Source organism: Grammomys surdaster, unplaced genomic scaffold (genome assembly GCF_004785775.1).
Source record: "Grammomys surdaster isolate TR1022 unplaced genomic scaffold, NIH_TR_1.0 143, whole genome shotgun sequence".
Taxonomy (NCBI): domain Eukaryota; kingdom Metazoa; phylum Chordata; class Mammalia; order Rodentia; family Muridae; genus Grammomys; species Grammomys surdaster.
Window position 1 is genome coordinate 4784195 of NW_021604601.1, and position 17696 is coordinate 4801890.

At 40.5% G+C, this 17696-nt stretch overlaps 1 protein-coding gene across 1 annotated transcript in view; it reads right to left on the bottom strand.

The window, feature by feature from the left end:
• Syne1 (spectrin repeat containing nuclear envelope protein 1) overlaps positions 1–17696 on the bottom strand; it is a 471763-nt gene that overhangs the window by 381270 nt on the left and 72797 nt on the right. Inside the window, exon 2 of the mRNA XM_028764327.1 lies at positions 9927–9988. Coding sequence (XP_028620160.1) covers positions 9927–9988 — 62 coding nt within the window. The remainder of the gene's footprint in view (positions 1–9926; positions 9989–17696) is intronic.

The window sequence follows — 17696 nt, forward strand, 5'->3', positions numbered from 1 at the left end:
GAAATGCCCTACAGTGAGAAGAGGGAATGTGTAGAGTCCACCTCCAGTAGAAAGACAGGGCATCAAGTGTAGGGATAGGGTTGCCATCCCACAGTCAAAAACTCTGGCCCACAATTGTTCCTGTCTGAAAGATCTGCAGGGACAAAAATGGAGATGAGTCTGAGGGAAAGGAGGTCCAGTGACAGGCCCAACTTGGGATCCAGCTCAAGGGGAGGCTCCAAGGCCTGACACTGATTCTATGATGGGCTTACAGTCAGGAGCCTAGCATGGCTGCCCTCCAAGAGGCCCAACAAGCAGCTGAAAGAGTCAGATGCAGATATTTACACCCAATCAATGGACAGAAGCCCGGGCCCCTGTGATTGAATTAGAGAAAAGCTGGAAGAAGCTGAGGAGGAGGGTGACCCCATGGGAAGACCAGTAGTCTCAATTAACCTGGATCCTGAGATCTCTCAGACACTGAGCCACCAACCAGGCAGCATATACCAGCTGATATGAGCCCCTGACACATATACAACAGAAAACTGCCTGGTCTTGCCTCAGTGAGAGAAGATGCACCTAACCCTCAAGAGACTTGAGGCCCCAGGGAGTGGGGAGGTCTGGTAGGGTGGGCTTGGGGACATCCTCTTGGAGCTGGGGAAGGAGGTATGAGATGAGAAAAAGTCAGAGGGCAGACTTGGAGGGGGATAACCACTTGACTGTAAAATAGATTAAAGAATAATAATTAAGAAAATAAAAAAGAAAAAAGCCCAAGAACTTTGGCATCAAATCTATGATACTATGTGGATGATGATATACATGGATGATATGTGTATGCATGACAACATGCAAAGATGACAGCATACATGGGCAATAGCAATGCAATCAGGTACTAACACGCAAGGGTGACAATATGCATGGGTGGTAACATGCCTGGGAGTAACATGTATGGGTGATTTTATACATGTATGATAGTATGCACACATGACAACAAGCTTGAATGATAAATGACATGCAAGGATGGTATTAAGTGTAGATGATAACATACAAGGGTGATAACATGCCTGGGTTGTAACATGTATGAGTGATTACATACCTGTATGACAATGTACATGGGTGATAATATGCATGAATGATGGATGACATGCATGGATGCTAGTATGTATAGATGATGGCATACATGGGTGATAACATGCCTGGGTGGTATCATGTATGAGTGATTACATACATGTATGACAGTATGGACAGGTGATAACATGCATGAATGATAGATGACATGCATGGATGCCAGTATGTATAGATGATGCCGTACATAGGTGATAACATGCCTGGGTGGTAACATGTATGAGGGATAACATACCTGAGTTGTCCCTCACATGTGTGAGTGACTGCATATATGGATGATAACATGTATGCATGATATCATGTGTAGATCATAACATGCATGAACACATACTCTGTCACTAAACACACACCGCTCTCTGCTTCTTTGCAGCACAGTACTCCATGATGCACCTGAAACTGGCCTTTGCAATAATTGACAGTGGCTTCTGGACAGGTTCTGGGCCACTGGCCTCTGCCTGGCCTTGCTGACACCATCCTACCCTTGACTGGTTCCCCCCAACCTCTGAGACTGGCCAGAGGGATTGACAGCCTTCCTCCCTCCTCTCCTTCCCCTCTTTTCCTTCTTTTCTTGCTCTTCCTCTTCTTCCTCTTTTCCTTTTCATTTCTCTCCCTTGCCTTCTCCCTGTCTTCCTTTCTCTCCTTCCCTTCCTAGCTGTGGCCAAACTCAACTGGGCACCTTGCTCTTCACAAAATTGTGTGCATAGATATGACTCTTGAATCCTTCCTTCCAGGAGAGAGCTCCCTTAAGTACTATCAAGAACATGACGGACACTTCATGTCTGTTTCTGACTGTCTATTTGGATGACTCAGTGAACGAAGATAAGTGTTGTGTGAAACTAATAAAATATAGCCATTTATCAAAAATCACCCAAGTATTAAAGAAGAAATACCATTTAGTATCAAGTATTATTTCCATACAGCACATGATAACTTTAATAAGCACAGCACATTCATTTTTTTTTTCAGGAGACACTCAGATGTGAAATCTTGTAGCTGAAGCATCTCTGCAGTTACATGTACAGATATGGCATGCAACTATGACTTCTTTGGCCAGACTTGGATCCTAGGGCTATAAGCCAAAAGGCAGATAGCAATGAGGATAATTGACTGGAGCCCGACTTAGCAGAAAGTAAAGACTGGGTTTTGCTCCCACTGCCTTTCAAAACTGGATAGAATGTGCCAAGTACCTTTCGTGTCCATAGTTATGTTAAGCTCTCTCTTTTTTTGTAGAATATTTAGAAATCTTACTCATCAGAGTCCCCTTTGGTCTTAACATATTTAGTGGAAACAGGACAGTTTTCTGCCAAGTCCGAGGTGTTCACAGTTGCACCTCTTCATTGTACCAAAAATGAGGTGCTTTCCTTCTGTGCCGTTCCTTCTAGAAGCTTTCTCGCATAAGATCTATGCCCTATGATGTGGTCCTAAAAGGATTGCCTGCCCTCTGACATTTACAGAAACTCAGAGACCATGCTGAGATCTCTGTGGCTGAGGAGCAGGCCGCTCACTGAAGAGGGTGAGCCAGGGTGTGGTTCTCTATTCCTGTGTGTCTGCCTTTGTTCAGCCACAATAGCCTGAGAGGCTTTGTAAGGAGGACCACTGCCTTTTTCTTTGGACTGCAAGGAGATCAAGTGTCTCCTACCTTTTAAAAAGATTTGTTTTTATTTATACAAGTGTATGTGTCAGGTGTATGTGCTAGTGTGAGTGTGGGAGGGTGTGATGAGTTTGTGTATGGTGCTGTCTATGTGTTTGTGTGTGTGTGTGTGTGTGAATAACTTGAATTTCGTCTAGTCTGTAGGCACCAGTATATATCCATCTCTTAACTACCTTTTTCTTTGGAATGTTTTTCATGATAGGATGGTCATATTTGTTATATCATATCAATTTTAGGTCCCAAAAGGAAATTACTTTATGAGGGGAAAGGTATAAGAGAAGAATTTGAAGAAAAACATATCAGAAATAACCATTTGGATGGCATGAAAATGTAAAAAACTGTCACATTTTAAAATTATATATAAAATGAGAAATGTTGGTGCATAAAGAAAATATCACAAGGTAGCCATAGAGAGTGTGTACTTGATGCCCAGGGTTTAGCATCTACAACTTAGACATTTATACACTTAAACCTACTAGAATTTTTGATAAGGAAGACAACAGAGTATAATGGAGATGGAAGAATTAGTAAGATATTGTTGGACACCCAAATATGTTCAGAACTCTGTTATGGACTCTACATTTATCTTTCTCTTGTATTTAACAAGGAGTTTGAACACAAGACCAAGTTCCTGGCCAAGAGAGACCAGAGCCTAGATTGGTTGTCACAGGGACTACCTTGTTAGGCATCAAGCTTAGGAAAAAAGGGAAGGTATTAGCATTAATTTTCAGAGTACATGAGCCTATAGATGTGACTTATTTAATATCACTACAAAATATATTGAAAGATGATCGGATCATGACTATCAGCTTACGCTACTAGAAATGATGACTTTATTAAATAACTCCACTGTTCCATTTGGATTTGTGAAAGACTGAATTATAGTAACAAGAGCATCGTGTGTATTTACCATGTTTGCATAGATACAAGTCAGCCCGGATCCTAGTCTGTCCCTAACAAGCACCATGCCACAACCCACCCTGAGTACTTCCACATTCTCTGCCTTAGTAGAGATTATGCCTGGGGCTAAACTGCCTCATGCTAGCCACATAAGGATGCATCACCGTGCTCCTGTTGCTGAGGCTGCAATGCTACTCTACTCTGTGCCCTTCTCCATGTTGAGTAAGTCACAGCATAGAGTCCTCAAAGCCATTCTCAGGAAGAGTGGGGGATTCATAAAACAATGGAAAGCTGTTCCACAGTGACAGATGACATGTGAGAATTAGATCAGTGCAGGGGAGAGGCACCCGGAGGGAAGTCACAGACTTCCAGAGTGAGGTCACAGACTTCACTGGCCTCTCCCAAAATGGAGTCTTGTGGGCATGTGCACACACGTCAGTATTTTACTAATGACCTGTGACAACATACATAAGTATCTACAGTCTGGAAAAGCCACCCAAGTGTCTAGGGGTTGAGTCTGGGTGCCACCATGACTGACTCTAGATCTTCAGAATCTACCCTTCCTTCCCTCTTCAATTTCACGAAGAAAAATGGTGTTTCCCCAAATCATACTGTTTCTATTCAATGACTTGACCAAAGCAGGACATCATGGCTGAGGCCCTGATACACAAATAATATAAAGTACAAGGTCTCAGTACAAGGTCTTAGCTCACAGACTCTCATACAGCCTATGTTTCCAGGACTTTTCTCCCAGAAGACAAGGAAAAGTCCCAGAAGACTTTTTTTTTTCTTTTTTTTAATCCTGAGCAGGGCTAGGGCAAAATAAGCCTGAGGAGTGCCGAGTTAACCCTTTCCTGCCCAGTCAGCATATTTCCTTCTTAGATGGAGACACCGGGAATCCTTTCAATGACATCTCCTTTGGGGCACATCTTCAAAGATCAATTTTGTTCTCTTGACCTTGAAGCATTGTTTTGGATGCGGTGGCTTAGGTAGGGGTATAAACTAAGGCAGCATATCGAGGATGTTTCCCATCCCAGGGTCAGCATAGGGAGCTCTTGTTTCCTGATGGTTATCTGCAGGATGGAACAACAACTAAAACAACAGGAACAGAGAGAAAGGGAGGAAAGGGAAGAGAGGTTGACCAGCAGATGTCTGGTGAGCTACCTCTGGAAGAGTCAGCCAAGAGCCCACTAAAATTTAACAAAGTGCCAAGCTAGTCAGATTAACCAAGACTGTGATGATCCCTCACAGGCAGTGCTGACTGAAATCAACATACTATCTAAATGACCTCGCCATTTCACTCTGAAAAGAAAATAGACATTCCCAATAGCTCCACAAACAAGGTGAAGTAATTCAAATACTTTGTACACATCTGCTTCTCATTCAGTGTTTTTACGGAAAGGTTCCTGCTGTTATTTCCCACCAATCTTTGGCACAAGTGGGAAACTACTTCCATTCTATTTCATTTCCTCTGATGGAGAGCATAACCATTTCCACTTCCTTGATTATTTAGTTCAACATCAAAGGTCCCAAAGGCAATATCCCCCTACTGCCCAGTTTCATGTGTGCCAGAGAAAGCTCCGCCAAATAATGATTTTTTTTTTTTTTGGTACAACAAAATGTTTTCTACCATGTGGCATGGAGCCAGCACACACCCTTGTTTATTGCCTCTCTGTAGTATATAGTGTTGTACTTGACACCTCTTTACTGTACATATTTGGCTGCTGATCCGTTCACAAGTTGTCCTGGCTTAATTTTAAAAACTCATCCAGAATCCAGTCACCTGTAGCTTCCCACACTTCAACCAGAAATTATTTTTCTCTTTCATTCATGGTTTCATTTTCAGGACCTAGAATATCATCTAGGCTGTTAAATAACATCCCCAAATGCTGCCAATATGTGAACATGACACCGATTTAAAGAAGAAGAGGCCATGACAAATTTTATCCAAGTGTTTACTAATCTCCATAAACCTTGTGAGCTCTGCACCCTCATTATCCACACCCAACAGTTCTCAAGGTAATCAACGTGACGCAGCTTAAAATGGGTCTTTTTTTAAATCATTTAATTGCATATTAGAAAATAACTAATATCAATTCAACTCCCCTAGATTCATGAAGGTATAATTAAGAGCTAAAGGTTGGATATATTTACAGTATATAAGGTGATATTTTGATTTGTGCAAACATTGCAGAAGTATGAGAAAACAGGCTTCTTGACATATTCATGACTCATGTAACTACTGTAGCTTTAAGAACACAAGGGAAGAGTGGGGTGAATTTTGGCATTCCCTTGACCCCTTTCCTTTGTCAGTTTCTTGTATCAATTCAACTCCACAAGGGTGTATGCAAGGAAAGGGATGAGAGTGAGACTCATTTAGGAAAGTGTTTTCAGGCAATATGCTGTTGGCTCAAAGGTAACTGGGAAAATTAAAGCAGCGAACATTAAAGTGATTTTCATAGAGTGAAAATATCACTTAGCTTAATTAGCATAAATCTGTAGATCTTTAACCTGGAAATCCTAAATGCTTCCTTCAAAGTAGTAACTGAGTTGAACTTGGTGTACAACAAAAGTGTGCTCTTAATAGATCCCCTCTGCGTGCCATTGCTGTTCCTTACAATTCAAAACCTTAACGCCTGCTACCTTAGAATGCTGCTGTATTTGGAAATATGGTCTTTACGGAACGGAGCTCATCAAGTCAAAATGCAGTCATTAGCATGGGTCTTACATCCAGTGTGACCAGTATCTTCAGATGAAGAGAGAATTGCTTCATAGACCATGCTAAGTACAGAGGCAGAGACTGCAGTGTTGCAAGTCCTGACATTCATCATCAAACATTAGACAGGGGCAAGGACGACTCTTCCCAGAGTCCAGAGTCTAGAGGAGTGCTGGCCTTTTGGATCCAGAGTGTAACACAGTGCATTTCTCATTTGTTCTGTGAAAAAGCATGTGTGTGTGTGTGTGTGTGCGTGTGCGTGCATGTGTGCCTAGGTGCATGCAGGTATGTGTGTGTATACCAGAGGTTGATACCAGTCTCCTTGCTCACTCTCCATCTTCCTAATTCTTGAGTCTGGTTTCTTGATAAATCTGAAGCTCACTGAATCAGGTAGATGGTAAGCCAGTGAGTTCTAGGGATCTGCCTGATTGATGGTACAGACATTTAGTATAACCAGCTTTTTAACGTGGGTTCTGGGTGAGGGTCTTCATATTGGGTGATCTTCATATGACCTTACTGAGAGCCCTCACATGTCCATAGATCCTGTACACATTTGATGGCAGCTATCCGTCCATCCTGTTATTAGGCCCATATCACCGTATTTATAATTCTTAGTCTTAGTTGATGCCTAATACACACTGGATGGATAGGTAAGTAGAGGATTAAAACACAGCACAGTAGTCACTGTTTGTCAAAGACTAAACGTCTTTGCTACAGGTTGACTCTGTTGTGTGGAAGCAGGTGGCATGGAGTTTTAGGAGATAATGAAGATGAGATCATGGAAGTAGAAGCCCTTGGAGGAGATTGATGAGCATCATTAGAACAAAAGGAAGAGGAATCAAAGCTCATTCTCTGCCCAATGAAGACAGAAAGAACAGCAGCCCCATAAGCTAGGAAGATGGCAGTCTTGGAGACCAAGTTCCCCAGCGACTTGACCTTGGGATTTTGGGGATTCAGAACTGGGTAGTAGCTATTGGGCAAGCCATTCTGCCTATGGCATTTCCATACCAGAGCTAACCTGATAAACAACGTTCTTGTTTAGGAGTCATGGGACAAATTCCAACTTTGTAATTTGCTGAGTTGCTAAGATTATTAATTAATGCTAAGCTTCAAGTACTTCACCTGTAAATTAATGGAAATGGCACACTTGGTTGCTGTGAGAATAAAATACGATAAAATATAAATTGGCTGAGGCTCCATTATCATCAGTGTGTGCTCAGCAAGCAGCATTTCTACAATGTGAAATCAGAATTCACAATGTGTGCTAACAAGCTAAGTGCAAATCTGGAACCTAGGCTTAAACATCTTATCTGTAGAAATCTCTATCTGTGTAATGATCACAAAACCCACTTCCTTTAATTAGCTGAATTAGAGAATAGACTGATACATCTATTTTTATCTTATCTATAAAGAGAATTACAGTTTTCTCACAGAAAAGAGGAGTCTCACCATGGAAAGAAACAATCAGTTTCATAAAACCACTTGCTAGTGTATCTTAAGACGATATGACATGACACTGACCATTTGTAATTTCCAATGGTTCAGACAATTGCAGAAGCATAGATCCCAAAGCTAACATAAGAAATGTATAACTATGCATAAAATTTGAATAATTTATAGCTATGTTCTTAAAATGGCATAAAATTATACACAGAAAATTCTTAGGTTTTTCTCTATTTCATTAAGATATATGGGTTAGTAAAAGTATATATTCAAAAGCCATACTGCACCCTTGTGTACATGCCATGTCTTCATAACTCATGTCATAATACCGATAGGAACTTGTCACAGCAGAATGGAATGCCTGTCATCAATACCAGAATTGATTATTTAATTATAAGTCATTTCTAGGGTTGCAACTGAAGAAAGCAGTCAGAAACACAAATAAACTATTTCCATTGAAAACCCTCCCCCTGGTACAGAGGGACTCAGCATGTAAGGTGCTGGCCACATAATCACGAGAACCTGAGTTGAATCCTTAGCAGGCATGGGTGCGTACACCTTTAAACAGAAACAGGGGTTCCTGGAGTTCACAGGTCAGCCAGGAATAAAATAAAGCTTAGGTCCTTCACATTGTCTGAACCAGTGAACTCCAGGATTAGTGAGAGGTCCTGTCTGAAAAATAAAAGGAAGAATGATGGAGAAAGGACACATCAGCTTCTGACCTCCAGATTTACATACAGACACATATGTATATACAGATATAACACATACACACAGTATACATATAACACACATTACACATACCACATACCACACACATTGACACATATATACATACAGACACACCACATACACATATACACACTGTACATACACCCACACACACCACACATACACACACAGATACACATACACCCTACAGACATACCACAGATGACAAAACACACACACACACACATACACACACCACATACCATACATATACAGACATGCACAGAGACACACACAAACCCCACAGACACACCACAGACAACACACACACACACACAGAGTCATAAGGTAGGTCTCCGTGATGACACTAACAGGTCCTTCTAGGAAGAAGAGAGACCAGAGCTCTTTCCCTTTCATTCATGTGAGGACACCAGAAGAAGCCAGCAGACAGCAAGCCCATAAGACATTTATGAAAACAAAAACAAACAAACAAAACAAACCAAAAAACCCCAAAAAACAAAAGCAAAACAAAAAAAACCCACAAAAACTGAATTTTCTGACTTTGATAACTGTGGGACAGTAATACTTACTGTTGAAGCCACTGGACCTTTGAGAAATGTTTGAGGCTTAAACTACAACAAGTGAAGTCCCCGAGGAAGTATTTCCTTATGTATTCCAGGCACCACTCTCCACAGAAGATCATTAGCTGAATTTAGACAATTTTCCTAACAATTGAGTATGTGTGCATACATGTGTGTGTGTGTGTATAATATATATACATATATATTATGTATATAATATATAATATATACATATATATTATACACACACTCATATATACATATATAGTCTGTCAGCATAGGGAAATAATTTTACTGTGACATGCTAAGGTTGAAAGTCATTTTATATTAACATTTATATTCAAAGACAGTATGGACTCATGGTCACCTAATGTAGACATTCATGGATGATTTCAATGTTTCTAATGTCCTGAGACCTAGGTGACATTTCTATCAAATCCCCCAGGGAGAAGCAGAGTTAGATTTACTCAGATAAATGTCCTTGCACAGTGCTCATTCCTTGCTCCTGTCTGTACTAAGTGACAGTACTGTAGAAGCAACGACTTCTACAAAATGAGTGGATCATTTTGTCAAGGTTCACAGAAACTATATAAAGTAACATCTCTTGACCAGCTGTCAACCCATTTCCTTCCAGCGGTGGTAATCAAACACCATAATTAGGGAGCATCTAGCCAACCCATAATACCACCAACACCACTGATCAGTAGTGCTAGCTGCCACTTTCCTTTATACTGAGGTCTTTGGGAGCCTCACTAAGACGGAACTCCATATGGCCATTGACTCCAATAATAGGAACCTCTAACTCAAGGTCATTTTTTCTTACCTTGGCCAGGTGGGAATTGATCCATTTTGTGAAGGTGCGTTTCTGTACAATCTCTTGTTCATCTAGAAGGCAAAAAAAAAAAAATGTGTTTTGGTTAGATAATCTGATAGATCACAAAGTTATGTCACCAAAATGTTGGTTATATACCTCTAGAAGAGATCATAAAACTATTTTATCTTCTAACTCAATGTAGATTATTGTCTTGAAGGATCAACACAATTCTATATAAACAACTAAACACATCATTTAAAAGTTAATAAAAATCTCAAGCCAGAAAAAATTCCAGCATGGAGTTGAAGCAGTGAACATGAAGTCTCATGCCTTAGCTAAAGAGCTATTGGCATTTGACAGATGCAGGGAAAGAGTCTGTTTCCTTTAAATTCCCTACTAGGTTGGTGTTGCTCTAGGGCAGCCCTTCCCTAAGAGAATCTGAACAATACCAAATGAACTGAGGGAGGTGGGGCAAATCTGGGAAGACTTGAAAGAGGCATATATAAAGTACTTCGCATGAAATTCTCAAATAACCACTAAAATATTATTTTAAAAATTATTAGCAAAAGCCTTAAATGTGTGTAGGCTAGCCCTACGTTCAGCCTCCATTCACTCATGGAAAGTATGAATAATTTACCTTCAACAAATCTGTTACAAGTAAAATCCAATAAGATCAATTCAGCACCAAATTCTCTGCTAGAGGATACAGTCAAAGCAAGGCGAGGAGGAAAAGGATAGAAAGACATGGAAGAAGAAGAGCATGGTGGGAAATGGAGAGGTGGAGACAAGGTTCATAATGGTAAACATGAAGTTCTCCATTTTGGCTGGGCTGGCTGGCCAGCAAACTCCTGGGATGCCACTGTTTCCTGATACTGGGTTACAGGGGCACATGGCCATGCGTGACTTTTACATGGGTGCTGGGGACTAGAATTCAAGTCCTCCTGCTTGCCCACAAGAGCTCTGAGTCATCTCCCCACCTCCAGCTCAATCAGTTCTTACAGCTAGCATGTTACCAAAACTCATCATAATTCTTAGTTTACAGAAAAGAAAGTTGAAGCACATGATGTGAAGTATTTTTAACCAAGTCACTCCACAGCAAAGTCATGTTTTAGATTCCAGAGAAGTCAGATCCTGCAACATCACATAGCTACTCAAGAATAATGTAAAAACTATACTATTAATTTTAACCAGTGTGGTCACCTGAAAGATAAATTTGTGGTTTGTGGGGCCGCAAAGGAATGGTTTGATCTCCCCAGTAGAGCACTGGGTTTGAGATAGCCTGAGACCCAACAAGTGGACTATTGCCTGATGAGGGACCACATATATCTCCCCATGTTCCTGGATTCCTGACTCCCAAATATGGCCTACACCTCCATTAGCCTGAATCTTGCAGATGCATTTGGCTCAAAGTAGCTCCTCCCAGAGAGGTTTTGGTCACCGTCCAGGTAGAGCATGTGACTGACTAAAAGAGATTTCCATATTCATGAGTTACCTAAGGCAGGGGAGAGGGTGGGGGGTGGGGGTGAGAGGCATAGCTGATTAAGTTATTCCCCCCTAGTTCCTCCTTCCTCCTCCCCTATTTAAGCCAGCTCTCCCTGGCTTTTACAAGGGAGGGGGGCGCACACATCTAGACCCAACTACCACACCATGAACAATAAACTTCTTTGGAAGTCCACAGACTTCTCGTATAATTGGGGCCTGCTGTCGCCAAAGATTCCAGCCTCTGGAACCTTAGACCTTCTCGTGTATGTGGGATCCGCCTTCGGAGAAAGCCACCCAGGACTCCACCGCCTGCCCCCCACACGGGTCGCTGTTGTGGTCCTGAGACCCTCCCACCACGCGAGTTTTTTCCCACAGTGGTCGAGTAGCTTTTAGTCTGACTTCCAAACTTTGGACTCTACAAACAGATATATGTTACAGAAAAGTCACCTTAACATAAAAGATTGATAGAATTTAGAGCTTCATAATACATAAACTACTATTCTAAATCTATGACTATACATTTAAAACATGTGTGACAATTTTTTTCATTTAGCTGAGAGTATGTAGCATTTTATAAACCAGGATGGCATTGTTTTAAAATGTTGTTCCAAAGAAAGCATAATCTCCTTGTGTAGGGCATCATAAATTGAGAGATGCCCACTAGTGATGCAATCCTGGGTTGTATCAATCTCATAGGACGCTAAGTCACTAGGCTTGTGTCACTAGGCAGAGGTGTTTTGGGCACAGATTTTTTTTTTTTGATCCTGGTATATACCCAATTACCAAACTATCTGCAAGCTCCCTTTTACCTTGTGCACACAAAGACAGACACTACTGAGTCCCCAAAATCCACAATTATGTGTAGCACACAACCAGCAGAATTCTAAGTAAATAATTTCTAATTTTATTTCCATTTTCCAAAAAGAAAAAAAAAAACATTTAAACCTATCTCTTTCATCAAATTCTGTTTTAAACATAAAAACGAAATAGAATATAGTCACTTCCAGACTTGGTTATTAATAATCTCCTAGTAACAACCTAAAAGGTTTAAATTGCAGAAGAGATACAAGCCTGCAGAAACTCAAGCCTATCCAAAAAATAATTATAAGACGTTTCTATATTGCTCTTGACAAGGAGCCACACTAAACAACCTGTGACAAAGTTGGTAAGGTCCCTGCGTGCACTGCTTAACTGTGTTTGGTAGAATACAGTGGGTGACATTGTTCTGTTGTTTACACTTCAGAACACATGGTGTGGTCTCCAGTGTTACTGTACATACGTGCACCTCACAAAGATGCCTTCTGCATGTTGTGCTCAGCTTCTGTGAGTTCTGAACACAGCGAACTTTACCCCATAACTAAATCCCACTCCCTACTTCAGTTTTTCCCTATTTTTTTCTTTTTAGCATCAGCACTTCTTTCTTTCTTTCTTTCTTTCTTTCTTTCTTTCTTTCTTTCTCTCTCTCTCTCTCTCTCTCTTTCTTTCTTTCTTTCTTTCTTTTTGCTCTTTTTCTCTCTTTTTTAAATTATTTTCTTTATTTACATTTCAAATGTTATCCCCTTTCCCAGTTTCTCCAGAGAATCAAATAACCCTATTAAAAAATGGGGTACAGAGCTAAACAAAGAATTCTCAACTGAGGAAACTCGAGTGGCCGAGAAGCACCTAAAGAAATGTTCAACATCCTTAGCCATCAGGAAAATGCAAATCAAAACAATCCTGAGATTCCACCTCACATCAACAGAATGGCTAAGATCAAAAACTCAGGTGATAGCAGATGCTGTCGAGGATGTGGAGAAAGAGGAACACTCCTCCATTGTTGGTGGGACTGCAACCACTCTGAAAACCAGTCTGGCCGTTCCTCAGAAAATTGGACATAGCTCTTGTTCCTTTATCACAGTATTTTTGTGTGTTTGAAACTAAAGCTTAATGTGTTTGATACCATTAGAACATTTTGGACAGAGTATTTTGTCCGTTCCCACTGATCATCCCCTATTCCCCCTCCCCCCCCCACGGCCTCCCTCACCACAGACTCTTGTACTTTCATGTCCGACATGTCCTTTGGACCCTCTAGCCCTCTCCTCACTCAGTATTTCCCTCTCCATCTCCTTTCTAGATGTTTAGGCTTTGCTCCCCCTTACACATGTATAGGTACACATAAGCTAGCATCTACACTCACACATACACGACAAAACATTGCTCAGCTATGGAGAAAAGTAAAACCAATTTATAGGGAAACAAATGGATCTGGAACCTCTGATATTAAGTGCTGCAAACTGAGAAAGACAAAAACTACATGACTTCCATCATGTATGGATCTTAATTCCTTCCAGCAAAGCGGATGGCTCCCCCATCATTCAGCCCACTGCTCGGAGGTCGACCTTGGTTCTTGGCTCCTCTACACTCCAGCATGAATCTGTAAATAATTTCTAACCATTTTAACTCCCTATCTCCAACTGTAGGTTAAATCTGACTAATTAGCCATTATGTGATCCAAAAAATAGGCACTTAAATAAATGAATGAGCTGGGGATATAGCTGAGGCTTACTCAACATTCCCTGGGTTCCATCTCTACCTCTCCATTACCCCAAACCAAAAAAGGAAAAAAACAAACAAACAAACAAACAAAACCCAGCAGATTTGCAAGAAAGATTTTTCTTCCCCTTGAGACAGCCTGGCAGTTTAGTGGGATAGACAGACAAAGCACAAGAACTCCCAACAACTTCTCGGGAAGCATAAAGTGTATAGACAGTGTTATATCTTAACCGTATATTTTATAATGCTTACATATTTATTATAATTGTAACATGTTGAACAAATTCTTTAAGGACATATTTCTGAGTCTTAAAGAACTTACCGTGTGCATAAGCATAGTAGGCACACAAAGTTTAGCAGAATCATAAAAATTATAAGAAGCTAAATAGTAAATTTCTAAGTGGATCCAGCTTTAACCACTGTCACAGTTAACACTGAGAGCACCAAAAAGAAAAAGTATTACATAAGTAGACAGACGTATTTTGGGTTGAAATTGTCATGCTTCATAAAAACAATACTATATTAAGAATATTAAAGAATATTCAAAAGATCAAATATTGGTGCACTCAGAGGGGCTTGCCTTAGATAAAGAGTCATAGCATTTACATTTGATGGCTGTTACGATGTCCTGCAAGTATCTTTAATATGAAGATATTTATATAACACACATAGGCATTTTATTTACCTGAAAACAGACATGCTGGTTTAGAGAAAAGGACATATTTGAAGTCATGTTGTAGGTTGAGAAGTGGCTCAACACTTAATGCTTGATGCACAGTCATGAGGGCTAGAGTTTTGTTTCAGAACAGATGTAGTAAGCAGGCATCCTGCTCTACCCCCATGTATAAACAGTTATAAACCCTACCCCCATGCATACTACATTCATATGCACACACTTATAGTCAGACACACACACACACACACACACACACACTCCTTTTAAAAATCAAGGAACATCATTCCTACCACATCTAATTAATGTTTGGGCTCATTTAATCTACATTGATTTATTGTATATGTTTTTGTGCGCATGCACACCACAGTGCCTGCGTAGAAATCAGAGGACAACTTGCTGTTATTGGTTCTCTTCTTTCACCACATGGGTTCTGGGAATTGAACTCAGATCACCAGGCTTGGTAGCAAGCCGCTATACCTGTTGAGCCATCTCACCAGCCCTTGCATCATTTTCCACAATGACGGATTTGGTGTGGCAAAAACCTTAGAGTGAATTTTTTTAATTAAAATATGCAGATTGAATTTCTCATAACAACAACAACAACAAACCCCTAGCTACAACGGAAGAAAAAACAGCAACAAAATCATCAGATCTGAGGTGATGATGGTCACAGCCACCACTGAACAATCCAAGGTATGGTAGTTTGAATGAGAATGGCCTCTATAAATTCATACTTTGAATGCTTGCTTTCACAAGTTGGCGGACTGACTGCTAAGGAAGGATAGGACAGAGGTTCTCAACCTTCCTAAGCTGTGACTCTTTAATACAGTTCCTCATGTTGTGGTGACCTCTAACCTTAAAACTATTTTGTTGCAGCTTCATAACTATAATTTTGCTACTGTTATGAATCAGAATGTAAACATCTGCTATGTAGAATATCCAATATGCAAGTCCCAAATGGGTCATGACCTATAGATTGAGAACTTCTGGATTAGGTTGCGTGATCTTTTGGAGGAGGTGTGTCATAGGGGTGGGCTTTGCCGTTTCAAAAGCCAGCGCCAGTCCCTATCTCACACTCACTCTGCTTCCTGCCTTCAGATCCAAATGTAAGCTCTCAGCCACTGCTCCGTTGCTGTATCAGCCTACGTGCCTACTGTCATGTTCCACATTGGCCCGGACTAACCCTCTGAAGCTGTACGCAACCCTAGTCAAATGTTTCATTGTATAAGTCACATTGGTCATGGTGTCTCTTCACAGCAATGAAACAGTAACTAAGACACAAGGCAAAGGATTTCTTTCCAGGTCAGAACTGTATTGGTTCAAATAAGGACCTACAATTAAATTAATCACTTTGCTATTTAAGGGAAGGATCTCAGATCCAATAGAGTAAAAATAGATAACTGACAACTGCTTGCAATGAATCAATATTTTTTTTTAATTTAAAACATAATTGGAAAAAGAAGCATTCACAGAACCAGGCTGTAGCAAAATTGCAAATATGTGTATACATTGTTTCTATCACTTTAAAACACCCACTGACAAGGTGAGTTTACTGTTGCTGCTACTTTCAGGAGGTAGGTTTTATTTCCAGACATCTTAGAGATGAGTTGGTCTTAATGCTTACATTCACCAATAGCATAATGGGACAGCGAGATAGCTCAGCAGGCGAAGGTCCTTGATACCAAGACTTTTGGCCAGAGCTCAATTCCTGGAACCCACATGGTAGAAGAAAAGAACCTATGGCCACAGTATCTATCTATCTATCTATCTATCTATCTATCTATCTATCTATCTATCTATCTCTATCTCTCATACATATACACAATAAATAAATAAATAAATAAATAAATAAATAAATAAATAAATAAATGTTATAAGAACAGGACGACTGCAGTGATTCAATGTGATTTCTGAGACCAAACTTTGAGAGATCTTCAACTTCCACTGCAGCTCTCTTAAAACTCTACCCTCAGGCAAGCACACATGGGCACCTGTCTAAGAGCCACCAAATAGGATTTAACTTAAAGAAGAATGAAGACATCCAGGTGATGTCTCACTATAACAGTAAGACAGGTGTGTGGGCCCTCTTGTACTTATGAGCCATTTCCTAGCTGACGGTAGCCATATGATTGAATACAGGTGCATACGGCAGAAGACACAGCCAACCCTGAGGAACCATAAACGCTTGCTTCTCTAAGATTCTAGAATTGGATGATGGCACTACCTGAAGTGGAAAACGCAGCAAAGAGTGCATAGAGCGACTGTGACACAATTCTAAAGCATGTGGCATTGGTGTTGGGACCAGAGGAGGGAAGGAGCCTGGCAGGACTGAGATGGGGCACTGCTGGAGAGAGATGTGCCCTGTGTATATGTTCTGTTACTCATAGAGTCTCTGATTGGTTTGTCAAGCTACAGTTCCCAAAGAAACTCTGGAAATGCCAGGTGGCTTTTTCTGGCTTTGTTTTACAAAACATTAGAAGAAAAAGAGATGAACCTAAGAATGAACTGTTTTGTTTGCAAGCACGGGCTAGAAACGAAGAAGACCCAAGCTATAGCTGGTTGTGGAAATCAATAGTTAATTATTCTTACTCTTTCTGGGAAAAGAATGAGCAAAGAAAGAGCTTCAGGTGTGACAAAACAAGAATGCATCTATATGTCCCGTGGCTAAGAACTTAGAGTCTGAGGTTTTTAGACTCCTCGTAAATGAGATCTCACAGGTTCTTTCTTTCTGTGTCTGGTTCATTTCATTTGATGTGTTGTCCTTTAGGATTATCTTTGTAGCAAATAGCAGAATTTCTTTATTTTATGGCAAAAAAATATTCCCTAGTTGTCTTACTAGTTAAGGTTACTATTTCTGTGGTGAAACACCACGACCAGAGTAACTTGGGTAGCAAACGGTATCTTTGGCTTATGTTTCCACATCACAGTTCATTAACAAAGAAGACAGAAATTCAAATAGGCAAAAATTTGAGGGCTAGAGCTCATGCAGAGGCCATGGAGGGGTGCTGCTTAGAGTCTTGCTTCTCATGAATTGCTTCTCAGCCTACTTTATTATAGAACCTAGGGCCACTAGCCCAGGGAAAACATCA